General features: G+C 45.1%; 1 protein-coding gene across 1 annotated transcript; it reads left to right on the plus strand.

The window, feature by feature from the left end:
* The first annotated feature begins 1,652 nt into the window (after positions 1-1,652).
* FRZB (frizzled related protein) lies at positions 1,653-22,898 on the plus strand. Its single transcript, XM_072874587.1, has 6 exons — positions 1,653-2,204; positions 11,847-11,894; positions 17,464-17,529; positions 19,581-19,785; positions 20,027-20,090; positions 21,720-22,898. Exons 1-6 carry the CDS (start codon positions 1,745-1,747, stop codon positions 21,828-21,830), a joined length of 954 nt encoding a protein of 317 aa, XP_072730688.1. The 5' UTR covers positions 1,653-1,744; the 3' UTR covers positions 21,831-22,898.
* The last annotated feature ends 1,255 nt before the right edge of the window (positions 22,899-24,153 follow it).

Here is a 24,153-nt window from a genome sequence, read left to right on the forward strand (position 1 = left end):
TTCAGTCCTTGAAATTAGCACCTGACGGCAGAGGCGGGCAAATAAAAGGCCAAATACTTGTGTGGCGATGCTGAAACACGCACGTGGTACCTCCACTCCACTGGCTTTATTGCAACTCGCTGTTTGCTTGGTGCGTGCCTTCACTGGAGCCAACAGGGCTTTTGCAGCTGAGTTAAAGGGATCAAGGTTTCATCTGCAGTGATAAGTTAAAAAATGTAGAAAAGCCTTTCCAGGCTTCGGACCCTGCGTTTCTAAGTCTGTATCTATGGTTGCTTTCATAAGCCATCCAGATTTTTGGTCTGGTTTCCAAGCACTGGCTTCTGGTAGGTGTGTGTCTACTCACAGGTTTGATTTAATGGCAGAAACTGAAATAATAAACCTGCTAATACCCCAGTAAACCTAAACCAAACACATGATCGAGCAGTTGCTCGATACCTTTATAACTAGGAAGAGTTTATTCCGTTAATAAATGTTAGTTCGTGTGTATCAAGGCTCTTTTTTCAGATTAGTTAGGCCACCCTTTGTCGTGCCATTGCTGTGAGCTACTTAAATCTCAATATATGGCCTTTTTTTTTAACCTTATGAAAAGAAAGCACCTCTAGCAGCCCTGCTGAATTAATTTTTTTTTCTTTAAACCTCTCACCATTCTTACAGGCTCTCCTTTGAAGACGGTCACCCATCACCATTTCAAGGTGACTTCCACCATACGCTTTCTCCATGCCCACCGCCTTCTCCCGCTATTCCACCACGCACAGCAGCGCACGTGGAAGCAGGCCTTTCCCAGCTAACACGTGAGTTACGGGTCTGGGGGAGGCTGATTCTGCCCCTCTGCTCTGCCCTGCCCTGCTCTGGTGAGAGCCCCCCTGCAGCGCTGCGTCCAGCTCTGGAGCCCCCAGCACAGGAAGGACACGGAGCTGCTGGAGGGCCACAAAAACGATCCGAGGGCTGGAGCACCTCTCCTATGGGCACAGGCTGAGAGAGCTGGGGTTGTTCAGCCTGGAGAAGAGAGGCTCCAGGGAGACCTTATAGCAGCCTGCCAGTACCTGAAGGGGGCCTACACGAGAGACAGGGACAGACTTTTTAGCAAGGCCTGTTGTGCTAGGACAAGGAGCAATGGTTTTAAACTAAGGGAGGGCAGATTTAGGCTGGAGTTAAGAAATTTGTTACAATGAGGGTGGTGAGGCACTGGCACAGGTTGCCCGGAGAGGCAGTGGAGGCCCCATCCCTGGAACCCTTCCAGCTGAGGGTGGACGGGGCTCTGAGCAACCTGATCCAGTTGAAGATGTCCCTGCTCTTGCAGGGCGTTAGAGCAGATGAGCTGTAAAGGTGCCTTGCACCCCCAAGCACTCTCCGATTCTGTGATCTGCAATGACTGCATTCGTCTCTGAACTCACAGCCGCGTGTTCAACTTCTTCCCGAAGCAAGGGACGGCCCGGTTTTCACACAAAAAGGGCCCCTTCCCTCCGCTGCCCGGGCCGCGCCCGCCGCCGCTCTCCTTTGTTCGGGGCCAAACCTGGGGGCGGCGCGGGGCGGCCCCGGCCCCGGCCCCGGCCCCGGCGGGAGGGCGGGCGGGAGGGGAGGCGGGGAGGGCCCCGGCCGGCCGGCGGGAGGCGCGGAGGGGCCGGGCGGCGGGCGGGGCCCCGCGGCAGCGCGGCCGGCGGCGGCGGAGGAGCCGCCCCCCGCGCCCAGGTCTCGCCGCTCGGCCCCGGGGCTCGGCGCGGCGTGGCGGGGGCGCGCCGGCGGCATGTGGCGGGGGCTGCCGGTGCTGGCCCTGGCCCTGGCCGGGCTGCTGGTGCTGGGGCGGGCGCCGGCGGGGCGGTCGGCGGCCTGCGAGCCGGTGCGCATCCCGCTGTGCAAGCCGCTGCCCTGGAACATGACCAAGATGCCGAACCACCTGCACCACAGCACGCAGGCCAACGCCGTGCTGGCCATGGAGCAGTTCGAGGGGCTGCTGGGCACCAACTGCAGCCCCGACCTCCTCTTCTTCCTCTGCGCCATGTACGCGCCCATCTGCACCATCGACTTCCAGCATGAGCCCATCAAGCCCTGCAAGTCCGTCTGCGAGCGCGCCCGCGCCGGCTGCGAGCCCGTCCTCATCCGCTACCGCCACGCCTGGCCCGAGAGCCTGGCCTGCGACGAGCTGCCGCTCTACGACCGCGGCGTCTGCATCTCCCCCGAGGCCATCGTCACCGCCGAGGGCGCCGGTGAGTGCCCGGGGCCGGGGCCGGGGCCGGGGCCGCTCCGCCCGCCCGCCCGGACAATGGGCGCCGGCGAGCGGGGAGCCGCGCCCGCCCCGGCGAGCCCTGCCTTTTCTCCGCTCTTTCCGACTTTTCTCTAAGCCGCTTTTCTTGCCCTCCGCTTTTTTCTTCGCTTTTCTCCGCCTTTACCAGCCGCAGCGCTGCTGGAAAAGTTTTGCTCTCGGGAAAGGGGGTGTGTGACAAATGACAGCCCTGCCGTCGCGCTGGGCAGCGCTCAAAAGTGTGGGAGCGACAGCCCGCGTTTCACGTAGACGGCAACGCTTCGATACCCGGCTTTGGTATTACTTCATGGGGGCGGTTGCCTGTTGGCAAGGCAGAGCCCCCCAGGAGAGCGGTGCTCCTGCTTGTCCCCGGGCTGCCAGCTCCCCCAGAGCCTCTCCTTGCTCATCCCCAGCCGCCCACTCTCCCCAAAGCGGGCTGCTCCCCTCCCAACAAGCCATCGCCCCCCTGGGCACAGCCAGTGGATTTTGGGGCGAGAGCCCCCCTGCCCAGAGGAGCCCCGGGCAGGACCTGGGGGGCTGTCGTCTCCCCGGCCTCCTCCCGTGCCGGCACTGGCACACGCACAGCTGAAGGGGAGCGAACGGCCTCATCTCTCTGGTTCGTGTTGAATGCCCGGTTACTGCACAGGTCCCTTGCCAGGTCCCTGGGCTCGCGAGTTACGGTCAGGAGAGCGCAGCAAAGGTACAGCCTTCCGCTACCTTTCGTTCCCGGCGTCCCCGAGCGAGCCGAAGGCTGCCTCCAGCACTGAAGCAGCTCCAGCGCAGCTCTGGTGGTACCTGACCCCCATCACCTCCGAGGGGCCGTTGGAGCCCCTCGGCTTTCTCGCTGCGTCCCGTTTCACCGGCTGCGCTCGCTGTGGTCCCACAGGACGGCTGGCACTGGGTGTCCGGCTGCCGTCTGGGGGTACCGGGGAGGCAGGAGCATCTCCGGGCGGTTGGGTGAAGACTGCTGACCGCTTTGGCCACCACGATGCTGCAAACCTGCTCTTGCTCAGGGACCCTGCTCTGTTAGGGGTGTGCTCCCATCACGGCTGCCTCTGGGCTGGAAGAGTTAGCAGGGCAAAGCTGCGTGACAAGATGAGCACCACAGCAATATTAAATTGAAGGAGCTATTGAATAGGAAATCAAAGCAAGCTAGTGGGTGGTTATCATGAGTGAGGTTTGACCTTTACAAGATAACCACAGTTCCTGTCTCACTTGAGGAAAGCGTTTGCTGGTGGTGGAACAAACCTGCGTTTCCTTGCTGCAGAGTTGCAGCGTTGGGTCTGCTAGACCTCTCCGTCACAGGAGCGGGAGAGCAGAGCTGGGGCAGAGGAGCAGCTAAGAGGGGTCAGAGGCTGAGGCGTGCCAGCACCCATGCACTCCATGGGCTCATTGCGCTGCTGTCCGGCTCCTTCGGTGCCCGCAGCTGCAACGCCGGGTTGTGGGAGCTCGCTGATGGGCAGCGGATCCCACCTCTCCATCCTCCCCCAGCAGTGTCCTGTGAATGAAAGGGTTTTTTTTCACGCTATGCTCAGCACAGTATTTGACTGTGCTTCTGTCCTGTTACCAAACGCTTTATGTATCCTACTGCCAGCAATGCCAAACACTGTAATTCCTGTTCTCCTCTCCTAACGAAATCTCATGCTTCGGTTTCCTGACTGTGCTCCCCAGCTCAGGTGAGCTGCTCTCTCCCCTCCTCCCCATTTATTTGTAGGCCAGACTAACCCTGCTCCTTCTCTGACTCCATCGAGTTACCTTCTCCACCTCTTGAAATCTCAACTCAATGACCATACCCTGAATATCTCCGGTTGTTACTACTATTTTTCTCTAACCCGTCTAATTGCTCCCCTCTCACCTTTCCCTCTTTCCTCCTCCCTGCACTTGTCCCCAGCCCGTGAACCCCACCATCTGTTTTTGCCTGCAGCTCCCTCGCTGCTGCTGCTGCTGCTCTCTGGGGGCTGCAGACCTGCTGGGATGGTTTGGGGAAGTGCAGCTTTGAACGCCAAGCACCTTTCTCCGCGGCATTGAGGTGCTTTCGAAACCGCCTTAAAAATGGCTCCAAACCGAGCGAGGCTTGGCAGGTCTGCAGCGATTTGAAAGCAATCACATTCAAATCTGGAGGGAGGAAGTTTGGCTAAAATTGCCCCCGAGTTACCTATTTCTGAGGACCTCAGCAGTACAATAACCTCTTTGAGGGATTCCAGGGCTGGATCCATGAAAACTCTCTTTCAGTGAATGAGAACCTGATGACATTCTCATTTCTGGGCTGAAAATTTTGAACTGATGCATTATGCACCAGACTGAAAGAATCCTTCTTGAGGGAATAAAACTGCTTCTTTAGAAAGCAGAGTGAAGGATTCCTGTTCTAGGAAGAGGTAAGGTGAACACTTCCAAAGTCGATTCTCCAAATAAAGGATTGCAGCCAAGTAGAAGACACGAATAACCAACTGCCTAATGGGGAGCGTGCAGAATGCTTGCTCTTATTTTATCTCCTAAGCACTCCCACCCCTTGTGCTGTCTGTAAACTATGTCTAATAGGGCAGGCAGAAATATAAATCCATTTTTCCATGGGCTTCTGTTGTTGGAGAGGGGGGTTTTTTACTGTTCAGAAGTGAAATCATGATTTTTTCTTTCTTTTTCGCTACCTGCAAAGTAACAGGATTCTGCTGTTTCCTTTCCTCTTGAGGTCTCTGCGTTATTACTGGTGAGGATTAATGCATTTGTCTGGTCCCTTCTGTACGGCAGCAGCCTGAAGGATGACAGGGTCAGATGTTTGTCCTTATCAGGGGAACAGGGTTTGGAAAGCCCAATTTCCATTCCTTTTCCAGTATTAGACCATGCATCTTTCTTAGGAGCACACGGTTCAGCTGGGTGCGAGGGCTCTTCTGACCCTCAGGACACACTTTCTTCGGGTTGAGCCGCCTGCAAGAGGCTGCAGCGGGTTAACATCGTGCTGGATCAGTTATCGTCTGCTCTTCTGCAGCCGGGAAGAGCTTGTATAGACACTGGCAAAAATTCCCTGCCACCATTAGAGTAATTGGTCTTGACTCTGATTTCAGTGATGCCAAGTTGAAGATCATTTGAAGTTCACTTTTTTCCTTTGGCTGATGGTGCAGTAAAAGATGAGAAATTCCTCTCCGATCAGTTGTATTCCCCATGCCTGGTAGACTGTGGCTGTTGCAAAATGTGGAGAAACTGTGGTTAGTAAAATCTGTGGTGAATCCCAGTAAGAAGTTTACTTTTGGTTATTGAGGCACAGGTCATGAGTCCTCCACAAACATCTTCTAGAACCTCTTTCCACGTGCAGCCGAGGTGGTGAGGAAGATCTAGAGGCTTCCTCTTTGCAGGAAAGAGGGAGGTATTTGTGTCATTCTCCCGATGTTCTTCAGGGCTGCTGACACATTGAAGGGATGAAATAGCCGCTGCTACGTCTGTGATGGAGAAGGCTGATAAGAACGCTAGAACTGCCTTGTTCAGGGCTCAGTTAGAGGAAAAGCCCTGCAGACCCCCTGGGCTTGTGCTGGTCTCCAAAACCTGAGTGGGAGCTGCTGTACCACACTGCTGATTTGGACGCCTGAGGTTCCTCAGGTTACGGGGACCACCTTCAAACAAGCGTCCTGTGGGAACCATATCTTTCTTGATTTTTCATTATCTTTGGGAAACACCTGGGTTCCTTTACACCCAGGCAGCAGAGGGATGCTCGGGGCACCGTGTGGGTGTTCTGGAGGCAGGTGTGTCACCAAGTATTTTGGCTTTCTGTGGAAGATGCGACAAATCACAGTCCAGGATGGAGGGTGAAAAAGCCTCTTGACAATACATTAACATCCCAGATGTGAGGTTAGTGCAGGCGAATGTCTGATGTATGGCTTTTATCCTGCATCCCTGCCCTTTGCTTTTTGGGGATGAAAGCGGTTCTGATCGCAGACATCGATACAAGCCATCTCGCGTATGCAGGAGGTCCCATTCCCATGCTCCATCTATTTCTTTCTCCTTGTGCTGGGTGCATATGCCGACTGCCTGATGTCTATCAGGTTATCCGCTTCCTTCATTCAAGGTCCTATCAAATCTTCTTTAGTCGATGAAGCAGCAAGGAGTGCAGACAGACAAAAACTCTCTTGAATCTAAAATTTCAATAGCGGGACCTGTCTTTAATTTTACATGTAATAAATGACCAGCCTGACCACAGTCATTGCTGGTGTTGGGATGTTGACTCAGAAAAGCTCTTCAGCAGATGTGTTTATGTCTCAAGTGACATGTTTATTCCTGTTTTGAAGAGGGAACTGGCAGTAAAAGGAGAACGGTATGATGGGTACCATGCATATCGGAGGACAGATCCGGCAGTTGGATTTTTGTCTCATCGGATCTTATTTAGATAGAAAAATAGCTCGAAGGCATGTTGGGTTGTTAATGAGATGTTGGAGAAAAGGGAAGCATCATCACAAGGTATCAACCACGTGTAATTAATGTCCGAACCGTTTTGGGTGATTATCATAAGATGGCTGAGGAGAACTCTGAATCTCTTAAAAAAAAATACCACCTCTTGAACATTAAAGAAAATTAAAGATTATTCAAGTGAAGGAGACGTATTTCCTTAAATCTTATATGAACCCATGATTTCTCCCTGTAGGCCAAGTCCTCCGTACCTGCCTGTCCGCCTAGATGAATTCACAGTAATCTAGTATGTGAATTTGGCATTATATGCTTAAAAGAAAAGTGAAAGAGCCGTTTCCCATGCTTATTTTTCATATGTTATTAACTTCATTTCCAAAACAGTGGTTTCCTAACTCCAGATCAGATTTGCTCTGACTCAGACTTTGCATAGCTCCACTTATAGTAGCCGAAATGCACGGCGGTGTTAGGAGAGTGTTTCAGACTGTACCGAGGGCAAGCAGTCATGCCCAGGTTGTCATTTTAAAGTCGAGATTTGTTTTAGGTGTTTGCTCAAAAGTCAGAAGCAGCCTCATTTCTGAGTTAAAGAACAAGATCATTACAAGCTTCAAGCCTTAAAGACGACAGGAAAAGTAAATGAAGAGTATTTAAAACTTATGAATGGTGATACCATTGGTGGTGTTATACTATCACTTCAGTTTGTCTGCCTTTGTAGGCTGAGTCCCCTAGAATGGCTTTTACGGTCTAAGCGTCAAGTCAAGACCTAGGCCGTTAAATGGCATCAAAACCCAGCAAGATTTGTTACGTGGAATAATTCATTACGTGGAACGTCCATGTTGTCATGTTGCAGGCTGCTCTGCGACTTGGAGTTCAAGTGATCTGTATCAAATTCTAATGAGGATCAGTCTTCCTATTACTTTGCTTTGCTGTGCATGTTTTTGCAGTCAGATTAGCAAGGATTCTCTCTGTGTTAAGACCTTAAGTAGAATACAAAGTCTGAATTCATGCATATTTGAAGGTTTCTTAATCAATGGGGGGCTCACAGATGTCTCCATCTGAAGAAGGAGCCCAAGCAGCAGCCGCTCGCTGTGGTTTTGTTCTTTGGGGCAGGGTGCTTGGGATGGCTTCAGTAATAGCTGGGCCATATTCTTTAATTGCAGTGACAATCAGGATCATGTTAATTTTGGCTCTTCCTCTGCCTTTTTTTTTTTTTTTTTTTTTTTTTTTAATTTAAACTGTGATATAAGTAAGATGTTTGCTCAAAACTAAGTTTTACCAACTTGCTTCCTTTTCCCAAACCTCTCATCCAAATCTGTGATCCAGGCATTGTTATTTTGTACACTTACTAAGGAAGTGGCTTTTGTTCTGCTCTCCTTGTTAGTGGTTTGGTTTTTTTATATAGCATCCCTCTGAAAAGCGATTAATTAAAACAGCTTATTGGAAAAATCAGTTTGGACTTTTTCCCCTGCTCTTAAACAAAATTTAGTAGGAAGCCTTTGGATTGGAGCTCTGGATAATATTTCCCCTTTGGCAATCCTGCTAATCGTCGATGACAGATATTTCTTTCAAAAAGATTGTTTTGCATAGACAAAACTTGGCAGAGAGGTCGCCTCAGAAGAGAAGTGGAACAATAGGAAGTCAGTTGTTTATTTTTAAAAACAGCTTTTTTTTTTTTTCTCTGTCTGCATTACGGCTGGAGGTCTAAGCAATGTGCATCTCCTGATGGGAGAGAGGTCTCTGCCCATGAGACTGCTGGGGTCAGGGGATGGGATTTCGTGGTTGCTCACACCCACCTAAGATCTTGCGAGTGGCTGGTAGCAGGGCTGGCCCAGACCCTTTTTCCCATCGCTTCCCCGGTAGATGAGAAGGGAGCAGGCAGTATGAGCTTGACCGGAGGAGGGATCAGGGAGATGTGAAGCCTTTCCCAAGATGTGTTGTACAGTGGTGGAGGTCTCCGGTCCCCTCCGCAAGCCCACGCTACTCTCCATCAGTAGAAACTGCTCATCCCTAAATAAGCATGAGTGCACCGGGAAGGATAAGCATCAAGGCAAGGTCAATACTTGCCTGGCCCAAGCCCTTGCAGGTAGGGAAACGAATCGTAAAGTGACGTATCGGTACCTGTTTACTCCTCCTTTGCCCATTGACAGCCACCGTGCTCTGACCACAATTGCAGAGGGCAACAGGCTGCGCACCGCAGCCTTCGCGCAGGCAGAGAAATGGGAGCCGTTTCCATTAATAGCTGCTCCGCACACATCTGAATTACTCTTGTTGCACAGCCAGCTGCTTCGTCAGATACCCGCAACCGCTGGTTTGGGGTAGGACAAGTGACCTGGTGAATGAACGCAGAATTAGGAAATGGGTTGAGGTTGTGGTGCGTTGTAATTTGGTAAAAATAAAGTAAGTTGTGTACTTAGGAGTGGAAGGGAACGTCTGGTGGAAAGGAGTTTAGTTCCATGTTTGTTTGCAGGACCAGGTTGATCTTGGGCATATGGAGTGTTTACCAGCCCCCCTTGCATCGGTGTAAGTTTGAAAGAGAGTTCCTCAGCCGATACACACGAGCATCGTACCCCCGAGTGGGGTCAGGGGAGGCTGCAAACCCCTTACTGGGCTCTGGTTTATGTTTAGTTGTAATTCCAGAGTGAATTGGACTTGGTTTGCTCAAACACCATGAAGTCATGACTGCTTGGATCAGCCCTTGGTTTAGGAAGGGAGAGTGCACTTCAGGGCTTCTTTTTCCTTCCCTGTTCCCTCCGTGGATGTGAAGATGATAAACATTCAACCTGGTATTTCCCTTGCCTCCTCTGCTGATGAAAAGTTTTTCTGCCCCCAGTACCAATTTTGTTGGCATAGGGCATGTGCTTTGGAAGTGTGAACGAACCGTCCCGTCGGTCATAACTGAAGTACCTATTTTTGCAGGAACTGTAGCTTGCTGGCTACAGTTCCTCCAAAGAGTCCACAGACCTCCACCACAGCTTTGGTGAAGCACCAAAGAGTTGCCTTGGACGTGTGCAATGCCAGCCAGCCTTGAAGGCAACCTGAGAAGCTGGCCAAGGCAACTGAACGAGAGGGACTGCGAATCTGGAGAGCTTTCTTTGCTGGCGTCTTGAATGCCCAGAGAGTGGTGAAAGATCTCAGGCCAGTCTTAGGCACACGGAGAGGCAGAGCCGCCTCTCCGTGGTCGGTGGCTGGGAGGTTTCGCGGATGGGAGCAGATGGAAGCATAATCAGGGTATAGACCCGAGTGCTCTCTCTGCTGTTACCATGTCAGAAGGAATTACAGGTTTAAAGCGAAGCACTGGCTAAATGAACAAGACAGCAGGGGGTTGGCCCAGGAGAGGAAGAATGAGAAGAAATGTGGTCATCCTTTACTTAACCATTTACAAGAGCAAGACCATTTTAATTCCTCTTTCATCCTGTCCTGGAATACAAGAAAGCACTTGATACGGCATAAAATGCATTTAAATTTGATGTAGATCTCTTTTTTTTTTTTTTACCATGTACTATTGGTAAGGGTCACAATCTTTAACTACCGCCTGGTAACAACAGCTTTTTTAAAATTTGAGGATAGCTCAGGTGAATAATGAAAAAACCCACATAAGTAAGAATTAGCTTGGGTAATTTGCCTTGTTACAAGGCAGCATGGAGAAGCCTTACAGCTGCTGTGGAAGTACCTGATAACCAAAGACCAAATAGGCTCTGTGAAAATGTTGGGTTTGTTCTATAAGTGAAGATCCTGCGGTAGTTTGGAACTTTATTTGGGAGAAAATGGGTGGGATTTTTACTAGCAACAGGGTATTGGATGTAAACGGCATCTGTTCAATCTATTCTGTTCTATGCTATTTTCTCTACCCTTTGCTCTTTATATTGGTAGGAATAATTACTCTGGAAGTCTCAATTTTTTGAAGTTAATTATTATGTTAGTAAGGGGAATTAGTTGTTTTTCAGATTTACTCTCGCCCTGTCATTTAGCCATATCCCCATTTATGTAAAGGAAGTTTCATGTTGCTATGAGAAGTATAAATATGCATTAAGATGGAGATTTTTGTTTAAAAAGGATGGCCAAATTAGAAGATTGACTAAGTAATATTAGATCTCTTGTAAACAGTTATTTTAAATACATATTTACAGAACTTGTGGTTAAATAATGACCCTTAAAATGTAGTCCAGACATCTAAACCCTTCACCTATACCGAATACCATCAGTGTCCTGGGCTGTATTACAGCCAGATCCTTATAGCTTCAGCTGCAGGAGAGGAGCTTTTGTTACATGGTCTTGTATTCATTTGTTCTGTATTGTGAAAGCAGTGTGATATGATAATGCAAGGGTATAAGAAATATGATGTTTGTATGATACCAGCTTCCAGAGTTGAAAAAGCTGTGTAAACGTTTGGGCATGCAAACTTAAAGAAGGGCTTTTTATTTGACAGCTCATTTGTTTTTCCATTTTGTGTCATTCCAATAAAGTATACTGCCTCTCTCCCAAGTCTTGTTTCTCTTGCCTTTTTTTTCCTTAACTTGCACAACATTATATGCATTAACATACTTGTTTTTCATGATTAAGTATATGTATAAATGTATTAAGTGGTGTGATTTAATGAACAATAGGTTTGAAATGATGCATCTTACTAATGTGGGACACACTCCACTTAGGAAAGTGTCTAAAAGCAGTTCTTTGGGCATAGTGCCTTTTTTTCCTTCTGTTCCTTATCTGTCCTTCAAAATAATCAGTATGTTTTTAAACACAGGGGAAGGGGAAGGTCTGAAACATTTGTTTTGGCATTTGCTTCAACGATATGACTGTGGTTGGTTGGTTTGATTTCCTCAGTAACCAAAAAAACAAACCAAAAGTAATTTCTCCTTCATCATCTAATTAAATGCAAACAGTACGTGTACTTTTTGTAGATGCTTGTAAGTTCATGCCATGAATTTCCATCCTTGTCCTAAACCTGCCAGCCTGTGCCCCAGTAGAAATGGGATATTTAATCTGCTTCAGCATTTAACATGATGTTCCGGATTCGGGTGAAGTTCAGATAAGAAATAGTGTCAACTTTTAACAGAGCTGGCCTGTAGAATGTTACAATCTGTTAGTTGTTTAAGTTATTAAGTTTTAATGTGCTAAATATTAGAGAAAGAGAAAACATTGTAATGTTGGGTGTATTGAAATAATCCAGTATTAAAAATACTAACATTTCTCCACATATTTTATGAACCCGTGCCAGATTTCCCTATGGATTCTAATAATGGCAACTGTAGAGGCGCCAGCATCGGTGAGTACACTTTTATAAAACTGTATAATAAGCTATAGTCTTTCAAATACTTTTAATATTTGATTAAGTAGGAGGGGTACTAAGTGATGTTTAAATACGCTGTCTTGTCTTGGAATCCTGTAGATTGTGCTTTTGTATCCCGTGGGCAGGTGGGATTTGGGGCTGCTCAGCCCGTGGACCTCTCAGCAGGCGACTCGATTAACTCCTTAGCGCGTCTTTTAGCACTCATCCCTTCTGCTATTGTCTGGGCAAAATTTCCATCAAATCAAAAGGGCTGAGCTGATTTCATTAAAAGTTTTGTCTCAAACTGTGAGAATGATCATTAAATGGATTTTCACTGGGGAAAACCAGTGAAGGTAATGGTTCATTCTGACTTCAAAGTTTGCAAATTAAATTCTGACCTCCTTGTAGACAATGGCAAAACTCCCGTTAACCTGAGGCGATCGAGGCTGAGACCTTCTGAGCCTGGTTTTATTCCAGCAGGTCCCCTGTCGCTTTTATTTCTGTTTTGTTTTGGTTTTGCTGGAACGGAGTAAAACCCCTTGAGTGTTACCACTAGTCGTAGGCAATGCAAAGAAGCACAGCCCAGATTGGTAGCTAATAGGTTACAGGAATGTGAATTTGTTGCTCAAGCAAGCCGATGACTGTAGGTTTCCTTGAATTTTATTACCATTCCTTCAGAAGTTTTCCTCTTAGGCCTTTGTCAAAAAGATGACACTTGGAAACCTAGTGTTGGCCATCGTGTCTTTCCTTCTCCAGAGGTGTCGACCAGCTACAGCATGCACTGATGCTCAGTTTCTTATATAAACGCCTAAGTATGGTTGTGGAGCATAAAATGAGATACCAAGTTTTGATAACTTCAGCATTAATCTCTGTGACCAAATTGTAAAAAAGTATTGGTAATGCCCAGCTTATAATGCAGTTTTAAAATGTGATCAGTAGGTCCCAATGTGACAATAGCTATGTAGGTGCAAAATGTTATTTAAATCGCAGTGCGCATCCTTCAGAAAGCCAGCTGCAATTAGAAAAACCTGATAAAAGTAAGCCCCTTAACAAGCTTCACTTTAAATTGCCTTGAAGCACGTCTGAAAGACTTTGTAAAGATTTCTATTGCTAATATTAGTATCTTTTCAGTTTTAAGCTATTTTCAATTGCATGGCATTGAGAAAGCGTGGATTTCATGCTCCACAGTGACTGTATAAAGAACATACAAGTTACACTGAGTATGAAAGTAAAGCTGGATACCTTCAACATCACCTTATATCAAAAATATTAAACATATCTTGAGCACTGCCTGCGGTCAGGGATGCAGACTGCATGTAATACCGGTAAGCAACCCTGCAGTCGAAGAGAAAAGAGTAAGATTTAGTTATACTGTTGCTGTCATGATGCTTTTCAACTAGCAAAAGCAAAATGAGACCTAAAAAAATCCCATCCAAAAGATAGGGTGAAGATGTGCAGCAAAAGAGCTGATGAAAAGGAAGGGTAATATTTTTATCACTGCTTTTTGCTGTAGAAACACAATTTCTGGTTCAGTGCACTACACCTGTTTCAACCAACAAACACAGTTTAGCCACCTAAAAGGCTGTGTTTCATAACTGCTTTATTTACATGTTTAGTAAAGTAAATTTGCAATTTTGCCATTGTAAATAGAATTTTTTTTTTCCCCGCAAGTAACAACCTGATGTGTTTTAAAAAATCCTGGACTCAGCTCTGTAGTTTCTGGAGCATATTGCCATGCGCTGCTGCATACGGTTGCAGTGAGCAGGACTCGTGTATTGCCCCTCTTCGAGGTACCTTTTATCCCTGGCAGCGTCCGCTGGCAAAACCTTCCCTCTGAGTCTGCAAGGGGCTGGGGGGGGGGGGCGCAGCTTTTTTGCCTCTCCTGGCAGTAAACTACATTGTTGTCTGCTTTATCAGATGCTTTTCAAGTCACTTAGAAGTTTTTCCAGAGTTTTTTTTTTATCCTTAATTTATCAGGCAAGCATTTGCCAGGTTTGAGTGCTTGTACTGATCACTATTACAGCCAGGTTTCAGATTGTGTATGCATGTATATTTAAGATGGCACATAGAATCATAGAATCATTTAGGTTGGAAAAGACCTTTAAGATCATCAAGTCCAACTGTTAACCTAACACTGCCAAGACCACCACTACACCATGTCCCTAAGCACCTCATCCAAATGTCTTTTAAATACCTCCAGGGATGGTGACTCAACCACTTCCCTGGGCAGCCTGTTCCAAGGCTTGACAACCCTTTCCGTGAAGAAATTTTTCCTAATATCCAGTCTGAACCTCCCCTGGTGCAACTTGAGGCCATCTCCTCTCGTCCTATCACCTGGTACTTGGGAGAAGAGACCGACCCCCACCTCTCTACACCCTCCTTTCAGGCAGTTGTAGAGGGCGATGAGGTCTCCCCTCAGCCTCCTTTTCTCCAGGCTGAACAACCCCAGTTCCCTCAGCCGCTCCCCATCAGCCTTGTGCTCCAGACCCTTCACTACATTTCTTGGTAGCGATCCGTGCAGAAAACCCTTTTCTCATGTAGTCCATTTGTTTTGGCATTTATAGGGAGAAGTTTTCAAAGGTCTAAATGTTGATCTTTTGTTAGTCCTATGTTGACTTGTATTAAAAAGGAGTATTTAATGGCAGAGTTATCTGAGATCTGAGTCAAAACTGGTGTGAGCCTCTGCTGCCTGTCTCAGTGCTTGGGATATAACGTTATTGTGGTCCCAGAGCTCTTCTGGTAATTCTGGTAGCTTCCGAGGAGACTATCATGTTGGATGGGGCTTTCCCTCTGCATCAAGAGATGCAATACGTTTTTATAGCTACCTTTTGTGGGTGTTCCCACTCCCTGGGGAAAGCTCAACTTTGCAAGAAACATGCATCAATCAAATATGTGCTTCCTTTGAAAGCCACTGTAACAGGAGTTGGGAGAGAGGAGTTGGTTCTAGCTCTGCAGCTGACTTCATAGCTGACCTTGGCAAGTGACTTTGCATTAGTTTCTGTGTGTCTAAAGAGCAGTTAGAAATAATGCAGCGTTTTGTAAAGTTCTTTGAAATGTAGATTTGAAAAGCAGTAGGTCCACTAGGAGATACCCGTCATTAAGAACATGGGCAGGTCTATAATTTGTTTCTAGAACAAGACTAATAAAATATATTCCTCAAATTAATAAAATTAAATAATCCAATACCATCTTAAAATTGAGGGAAATGTGAGGCTATATATTCTCGTCTTGTAATTTAGGCCATTTTATTCTACTTGTGCTGCAGAGCAAAGTACTGTAGAGCAGGAGAACGTTAAAGTGTACGACTTGCTGGACGCGAGGGCTGAGATGCCTGCGTGTGTGTGGGTCATAGGAGCACTTCTTTTATGGCCTGTTTCGAGGCAGCTTATAAAATGGGCCATAATTTGGCCTAAAGTATGCATGAGCTCCCACAGGCAGAAGGGAAGCCAAAAATCACTTCCCTTCTCTGCCTTTATTATTTTAACACAGTCTCATAGAAAAGCTGAAGTCTGTAGGACTCTATATATAGATTCCTGAGGATGTGTTTGAAATTCAAGGAAACAATATCCTCTTCTTTTGATATGTTCTCCTCTTTCCTGTATCTTTTTTTATATTTTCAACTACAAAAATTCTTTCAGTACAAAATAAATAAAGATTTGAGAAGTCCGTAACCATATGATGCCACCTCTTTTTTTTTTTTTAATGCAGAATTCTGATATAGCAAATAAAAGTTCTTTTTCAAACTTTTCACATGGGATTTAACTAAGTCACTAGCTATATGCATTGTTATTTTAGAACGATGGTGTATAGAAATAGGCTGCATTAAGTCTACTTCCACTTAAATGCCAAGTCAAATGTCAAAATAGATGACCACCTATACATAACACTGAGACCTGCAGTGGGTGCAGCAGTGGGCTTGGAGGGGGAGATATCAGTCAGCTGGGCTTGACCGTGTGACTCCACCAAACTCCACTTACACACTAGCTTGAAAGAAGTAAATATTTGCATTAGAACAACCAGCCATGAAATATCAGTGGTGGTGATGAACGCATGTGTCTGGAGCTTCAGCCCCAGCACTCCCTGGGCACTAATGAAAGCATTTCCCCCTCTGTTGTGGTCCCCAGCTGTCTGGAAGCTGCACCACTGGAAATGCTGCTCTGACAGTGCTCATTTGTATTGTCTTTTGAAGGCCGTCCTTACCGCCCTAAAGGCTAATAATTTCCCTATGTTAATTAAACGTGAAGTTCTGGGTCATAATTTTATACGACAAACCCAGACAGCTCTGTAGCCCGTGTTTGTTATTACCTGTGTCTGAATTCCACATGTGTGGCATGGGCTTAAATTATACTCAGGTCTGATGATCCATGGCATAGATTTATCAGAAGGGTTGTTGGTCGCCTTTCCAAGCAGCTCCACTAACCGTACGTTTGAGATGCTTTTTTTGGTTTGTTCTGTCACAGAATTGGTAAGATCAAATGCAAACATGCCAGTAGTTAATATTCTCCACGTAGTGCTCTAAAATCTCCGTCTGGGCCAGTCCTGTGTAGAGCGTGAAGCCATTGGGTCAACAAACCAACCAAGTCTGGTAAAGACTAATCTACGGTTCAAAGGCCATTTGCTCAAGGCTGGTGTTATTAATTGAGGGAGAGTCCAGAGCAGAATCAAAGGTAACACTAAACACTTGCAGTAGTCAAGTGAGGCCCTTCAGCCTCTTAATCTTAAACTTAATCTTAAACTTAATCTCTTTTAAATTTCCTGCCAGACACTGCTGAAGAAACATGGTTGAAGTTTCATTTTGTTGGGACCATCCCAGAGCAGGGAGCTACGTGCAACTTGGTCCCACCACCCTCTGACATGCTTCATCTGTTGACTGTAGCTCTTGGCCATGTTTAGGTGTAAAGAGGCTGTGCCACTGTAAGAAATCTTACGGTGCAGTTCCAGAGATGGGCTGTATGTGGAGAATTAGCCACAAAAATCGTATTCCTTGTGGTGAATGCCTGCTACCCAGACTATCCCAATGTGTTAAACTGAGCTGGGATGTGTAGTCTCCAATCAAACGTTAAATCGTGCCCTGTCGTAGTATTTTCTTTCTGTGTCTGTATTACAGTCTGTATGATTAAAGGTGCAGAAAGGAGGGCGTTCAGTAAGTGTAGTACAGAAGAGAGAACGGCATTGAAGGATATGGAATCACAGCACCTGTGAGCACAGAAGAAACCAAGACTGAACCTTGAATGGGCTTAAAATCGAAGATCTTGTCACTTCACACTCCAAGTCCTTGTATCTTTGTTGTGGGCTTAGTCGGTTGTAATATTTTTGTTTTGCTTTGTTTTTTTTAAATTTCCGCATGTCAAGTTTTCTCCTGGAAACCTTTGAGATCTCATGGACAGTTCCACAACATCTTCCAGCAGAGCAGAGCAGGAATACCCTGTGGGTTTTAATGTTTCATTTGCCTGTACTAAACAAGTCAATTCAGGGCAGTTTTCGTTAGGCATGAGTTTGGGGTTTCGGGGAGATTGTCACTGAACATATGCTCTTTTCTCTCTAAACAAAAGTTTCTGTCTTCTAGAGCGCTGCAAATGCAAGCCTATAAAAGCTACCCAGAAGACCTATCTACGCAACAATTATAACTATGGTAAGGACAGCTGCATGGCCAGCTCCTGGCGTTTTTAAGGCTAAAATAAGGGGAAAAAATGTCATTAAAAAAGCCTAAGGGCCCAATTACTCACGGTTAATCCAATAGTACTTATTACAGAAGGGAGATGCAGCCTGAAACATTTCCAAATTAGAAGGACGGGGGGGATTAGCTTAATATGTTAGTACAAGAGTGTCTTTGTTGCCGATGAGCGTTATTTCAGTGTCAGCGCGGGCATTTGGGGTTCGTGCGCTTCTTTAGCGTGAAAAGTGAAGTGACCAAAATGACGTTGTGGGCTGCTATGCCTGAACTGCCTCTTTGATTTCCAGCCCTGATATGCTCTCCTTTCACAGGAAAGGATGTTTTTACTAACTTTCATGCCTACAAACTCACCGTGGGATCTAACAGGCGTCCTAGGTTCTTTTCGCGTATCAAAGCCAGCAACGAGCATCTTGCCGGCTGTGTTATGCTGTCAGTACTACCTATAAAAGTGCACCGTGTCCATATTATGTCCTCTCTTGTCCAGATTGTCCTGGACTTCAGGCATATCAGAGGTCCAGGCTGCTACTTTTCTTCATACTGTTTGTTTTAAGCCAATTAAGCTGATGAAGCCAGTGAATACGTATCACAGGAATTGAACAATTGGGCACATCCTTCTTCCCATTACTCATGTGAATAGCCTTAGACTTGCTGAACTTAAAGACTTCATTTAAATGGTAGTAACTGCGTAATATTTATTAAGATTATGCATTTATACAACTGTTGTCAGAGAAGACTCTTTTAAAAATAAATCCTATTAAAAGCTAAAAAATTTAGTTGTATTCCATCAAATGTCGTTGTTATTTTTTAGGTGACTAGTTGGTTTTATGTTGTTTTGGTGGATTTGTTTGGGAAATCTTTAGACAGTGACTGTTCTCTAGTGGGTACCACACCTGCACGTGGTAGAGAGTCGCTGAGCATGCTACTGCCTATCTTTTCAAGCTTTGGAAATTAAAGAGGTTTCAAAATGCATTTGAAAGAACTCCAAACTAGAGCAAGATTTTGTTTTGAAATCTTAAGAGGTTTTAAGGAAGTGGATGGCTTGGGGTAAATTGTGTATGTTAAACGCATAACAACTATTAATTGTCGGCAGCTGTATTTAACATGGCTGCAATGCATGCTGGCTGATTGTCTTTACGGGCAACGCATGTGAAGAGAAGAGATGTATAAGTCCATGGTCGTCTTTCTTCCGTATTGCCTTTCTCACACAGGTTAGAAGAAATTGGGAGGAATCTGCTCTCTGTAATGGAAAGGGACCCTTGTTTGCAAGCTGTGAAAGATGTGGCATTCTCTAGAGCATGACCTGTGGATTGGCTTTGCATTTGCATGGGGTATCAGTTCACTGGTCACCATGAGAGAAACGAAAAGCATTGCCTTTGAAAGGCAACCTTCCCTCCTGTGCAACTTAAGGCAAAAAGAAAGGGTGAGGAAGGAAACAATCGGACAGGTCATCAGGTCAAGATCAGGAGCGTTTGGAGTTCATAAAGAGCAGCGCAGATTGGTGCTGGGTCACTGGAGAGCAAATGAAAAAAGTAAGGGCCTGTCATCCAGCAGAGGTAGTGGTACGAGAAGTTTTAATGCACATTCACGTTTTGTGAAAGGCTGGGAGTGACAAATTAAGTTCGGTCATCTGTACTGCAAGTAGTCAAAGAGGGAGCAGTTACAGCTTGTGGGAGCAGGAGAGCATACAAGGAATGAATCAAATATATAAAGTGGAAAGGGTGAAGAAGAAGGGATGGTAAAAATTAAGCCTAACTTAAATAGGGCGCAAATCCAAGTGGTTCATAACTCCAGCTTGTGACCATGCTATTAGGAGATATACTGAGCTACCTGCACCCTCTTGGTGGAGGATAAAGTAATGAAGAGATGGGGGCAGGGACGCTGCTGGAGTTCAACTAAGCTTTTGATAATGGACCATGCAAAAGACTAATCCCAGAGGTCACCAAGAACGGCTTGGGGGTGACCTGCATTATCTGCTGCTGCCAACTATACTCTTTGTGACTTTTTCCCAGTCATTCGGGCTAAAGTGAAGGAGGTGAAGACTAAATGTCACGACGTCACTGCGGTAGTGGAAGTAAAGGAGATCCTAAAATCTTCCCTGGTGAATATCCCAAAGGACACTGTAAACCTTCACACGAACTCCGGCTGCCTGTGCCCACCGCTCAGCGCCAACGAAGAGTACATCATTATGGGCTACGAAGATGAGGAGCGCTCCAGGTAACTCTTCATGCGTTGCCCCTTGGAGCATATTTGTTGGTTTTTGTTCCCCTGCCCGTAAAGCTGAACTTCTGAGCCACCAGCTAGGGAGAACTTGGTGTGACACTCTGTACAGCTCCTTAATGGGTATTCAGGGGGGACAAGGCTCTCTGCAGGCTCAGAGATCTTAGTCTGGCATGTGTTGGGTTGTATAGCTTGTGCGTGTCTGTTGATGGAGTAACAGGTTGTCTCCATTGTGTAGGTTACTCTTGGTGGAAGGCTCCATAGCTGAGAAGTGGAAGGATCGTCTCGGTAAAAAAGTAAAGGTAAGAAAATATCTCACCAAAAGTAAAGTGTTGCAGATACCATGAAACATCTACCTAATCTTTTCAAAATAAGGGAAGGAAATACACGTGCTGATCCCAGTTGATTGATATCCACTATCAAAATTAACTTGGTGTGTTATTTGCTATATTATTTAGAAATGTAAGCCGAATAAACTAAAGGGATAAATTGAATTACCCAAAAGTACACCAGTGTAGCAGCAATCAAAACCTCCGTCTCAGAAAAGCAAACAGTAGGGGTGTTTTAACTCCGTAGGCAAACTCTGCATTCTGCAACACACACCTGCTTAATTGGGATTGTGGTACTAATTAAAAAAACCAGGGCTTTACAAATGTTTTCCAGACTAAGTCAGAATTATACTTTTCAGATTTAATGTTCTTTAAATACCGTTCTCTTACCAAATTGTGTGGATTAGCGACTATTTTAAATTTACCTTTCTGGCTTAGATGAGGGAGGTACATGATAAGGAAGTCATGTCATAGCGAATTGGAAGCAATGAGCTCAAATGCAAGCAATATATGAAAATATATTCTAATGTTTTCTAATTTAAATGTATTCTAATGCCTTCTAAGTTCTGGAAGGATTGCCTTTTTATGTTTTGATGCACCGCAAAGTATCAGTGATTTCAACATGGTTAGGAGTGTCATTTTACACAGAATATTCTTATTTTGACACAATTTCTCAGCCATTGATTTGACATAATGGTTGTGCCTGTGCAAACCAGTCTCAACCAGTTGAGTCTTCCACTCAACACTTTCTTCAACAGCCTTAATGGTGACTGGCAGGAAGATACTGTTCTGATTACAAATGCAAGTTTTTCTGTGCACATTTGTCACGTCCCACAGAGATTACATGAGTGAAAAGATATGGGGATCTTATTCCAAGTTGTTTGATTTGGCAGAACTTGATGAAATCCAGTGCTGTAGAGCAAATACCACATTATTGCCGTGGGCTGACTTCTGCTTAGTTCCAGTTCTGGGGTGGCAGTGTCATTTGTTGGTTTTTTTTTGGAACTGACTTATTTTCTCACTTATTTCCTTGCGGCCTGTGACCCACTGCGCTGTGCCCTCGCGCCCAGCCTGGGGCTGCTGAGGACCACGCCATGTCGCCACCCGCTTCTCGTCGCAACCTCCTTTTCCAAAAGCATCATGGGTTGTACCAGCTATATTTATTATGTCTTTTTGTACTGCGGCTGCTATTACCTGGCAAAGTAAAAATAAATAAAGAATAATAATTAAAAAAAAAAAATTAATAAAAATCACTTGACTGTTTTTTCATCCTGCTTCCTGCCAAGATTGCACAGATAGCTTCATTTACATTCTGTTACTTAGAAGGTGAGATGCTTTTCTGCTGAAGCCATTACGCCTTGTATCAGCCCCTTCAGTCACAGAGGCTACAAGAAAGCCAGGAAATGGTTTTTCTTATTTTAAAATGACTTTTACTGATAACCTCACATTCCACCATTTGAGCCCAATGGAGGGTAATGTGGTGGAAACAGCGACTGCTTTTATTTTTTTGCTGCTGCTTATAAACATATGCAGTTGATTTACATGTGACGTATATCTTCTTCTGTAATCTCTTTTGTAATTTCTTTGCCTTTCAATATGCAGCGCTGGGATCAGAAACTCCGCCACCTTGGGAAGGGGAAGGGAGAGCCCGGACAGAGCGACTCGGCTCCGAAGCCCGGCAAACCCAGCAGTGCCCGGCAAGCCCGTAGTTAGATGTGGGATGCCGTACGTTGACATGCAGTGGACTATCTACCAAGACTTCATTGTTGGAGCAGCAAAGGAGAAATTGCACTATTGCACGTTATATTCTATTGTTTACTACAAAATAATGTCTTAGCTTATATTAGTTTTTATTCTCCCTCTTGTTTTCTGCCTTTTTTTTTTTTTTGGATGTGTGCAAGCTCTGGAAATATATATTTTTTTTTCTGTTACTAAGAACTGTAGAAAACTGCCCTTATGAGATGGGGAAAGATCAGGACATGTAGAATTTACCATTTTATCTCCTGAATCTTCTTAGGGAGAAAATTCTGGTGCAAGCAGGATTGAGATCTGGCAAAGACCGTTGCTTGAAGTCATGACTGACACTGGCTTCCCCCTTTCACTCTTTCTTGGTCATTGTTTGCTGAAACTTATTGTGTTGCGGGGAGGTTGTTACCTGTTTTTAAGTGCATAATTTTTTATTCTGAAATATATAAAGAAATGATGTTAAGAGAACTGTTTTAATCAGTACACCTTTGTTACGTTTTCTTATAAATAAACCACTTGTGTAAGCCAAAGTCTAAGTATTTCCTGCGACAAACAGAGTGTGCTTGTACACAGGGGACCTGGGTTTTCCAGTGCTCTGGACCTTGCAGGAAAGGTTGTATAGTTCTGTTACTGCAGGAAGTAATTTATAATATACTTCTTCTCTTATAACGGCAGTTTTTTTCCCCTTTTCTTTCTTTTCTCTGCTGAGTTGTAGGAGTAGACTGAGTTACCAGGCCTGCTTCTCAGTACAGGTCTGCACTTTATCCTTTTGATTTTGTGGTGTTATTCTTAAATCCGTGCCTACATAAACAAGTGTTCAATGCTCAGTAAAATATGTCCAATAAAAGAATTGTAGTTGTCAACACAGACCTTATCTGACTTTTGAACCAACGTCATATTTTTTATATTACTGTTCAAAATATAAAAAGAAAAAAAAGTTCATTTTTGTGCTTTTATAGAATTCTTTGCAGATAGTGCCAACATATTTGAAATTATCTTCTGTTTTCCTGTTCTCTAATGCTCAAAATAAATCAAAATGGGGTAAATAAAAGAAGAGTCCTCTTCGCTGTAGTCTACTTAAGATGCAAATGGCTGTCGTGTTCTCAGCAGTCAGTATAGTCTTAAGTGCATTAGGGCTGCCTTGCATAAAGAAAACGGTGCAGTTGTTAGGTGTTTTGAAAATACAGTGATAATAAGTAAACACAGAAATATTTGGGAATATTTATAATAATGCTATTTTAAGATTTCGGTTAATAACCAGAGGTCTCGGGGCAGGTTTTCCATTGGGCTGGATACCAAGCACATTGAAACATAGAACTGTTTCGGGCAACACTCAGAATCTTTTTTTTTTTTTCTTTTTAAAATGAAAAATAAAGGAGTAATTTAGGGGAAAGGTTGGCTCTGAAGGCCAGCAGTGGAATATTAAGTCTCCAGCTAGTTCAGTGTTTGCTCAGGGTACTACATGGGCAGGCGTAGAAGCTGCAGAAGGGCTTCCAAAGAGGAAGCTGAATTAGAAGAATAAGAATTATTTAAACAACAACAAAGCTATTCCCATTTGAAAACATGGCTGTGGTGTATCTTGGACATTGTAGCTTGGTGCTTCCATTCTCATCTACTCTGTCGCCTGGTTCCTGCCACGCTACCAGCAAGCAGGTCTCTGCCTGTGGTGGTCACAGGAGGTATGGCAAGGTGAGCATCATCCCTGAAGCAGCAAGTCCTGTGAAGCCCATTGTCAATCATATTTAATTACTGGGCTTTGGACTTTTTTTTTTTTTTTTTAAGAAATCAGTGAATAGTAGGCAGTTAATGTGAGAAGGAAAATCTGCTGCACAAAAAGCCAAGAAAACCAAACTTCTGAGTAATCTTGTTTACTACTGTCCTCCTGTCTCCATTCTCAGAGCCTTCTGAAGGAAGCAAACAAGTTTGTTATTTTACATCTTGCTTAATTAGGTCTCAGTTCGAGACTCACCTCACCTCCCATGCAATTTAGAATTAGAGTTTATGGTGTGAAAATGTTTTGGTTTTTTTTATCTTCCCCAAGTTGTGTTGAGCTTTGCCTGGTGCTTCCCCTTACTGTCACCCCAGTCCTGCACTTGAAAGCAGGTCAGTGTCTGCTAACAGGTAGTGTTTTACTCAATTAAATTGTTTGTAAAGGTCCTGCTTCCCATCCAGCATCTATTTAATTCCTCTTTTAAAGTAAGATACTCTTGCTTCATCTTTTAATCCCCCTAGCCAGGGTCAAAGGAAAAATAATGCTCTTCGGGGACAAAGAAAAGGAAAGAAATAGATC

Source organism: Ciconia boyciana, chromosome 10, assembly GCF_034638445.1.
Source record: "Ciconia boyciana chromosome 10, ASM3463844v1, whole genome shotgun sequence".
Lineage (NCBI taxonomy): Eukaryota > Metazoa > Chordata > Aves > Ciconiiformes > Ciconiidae > Ciconia > Ciconia boyciana.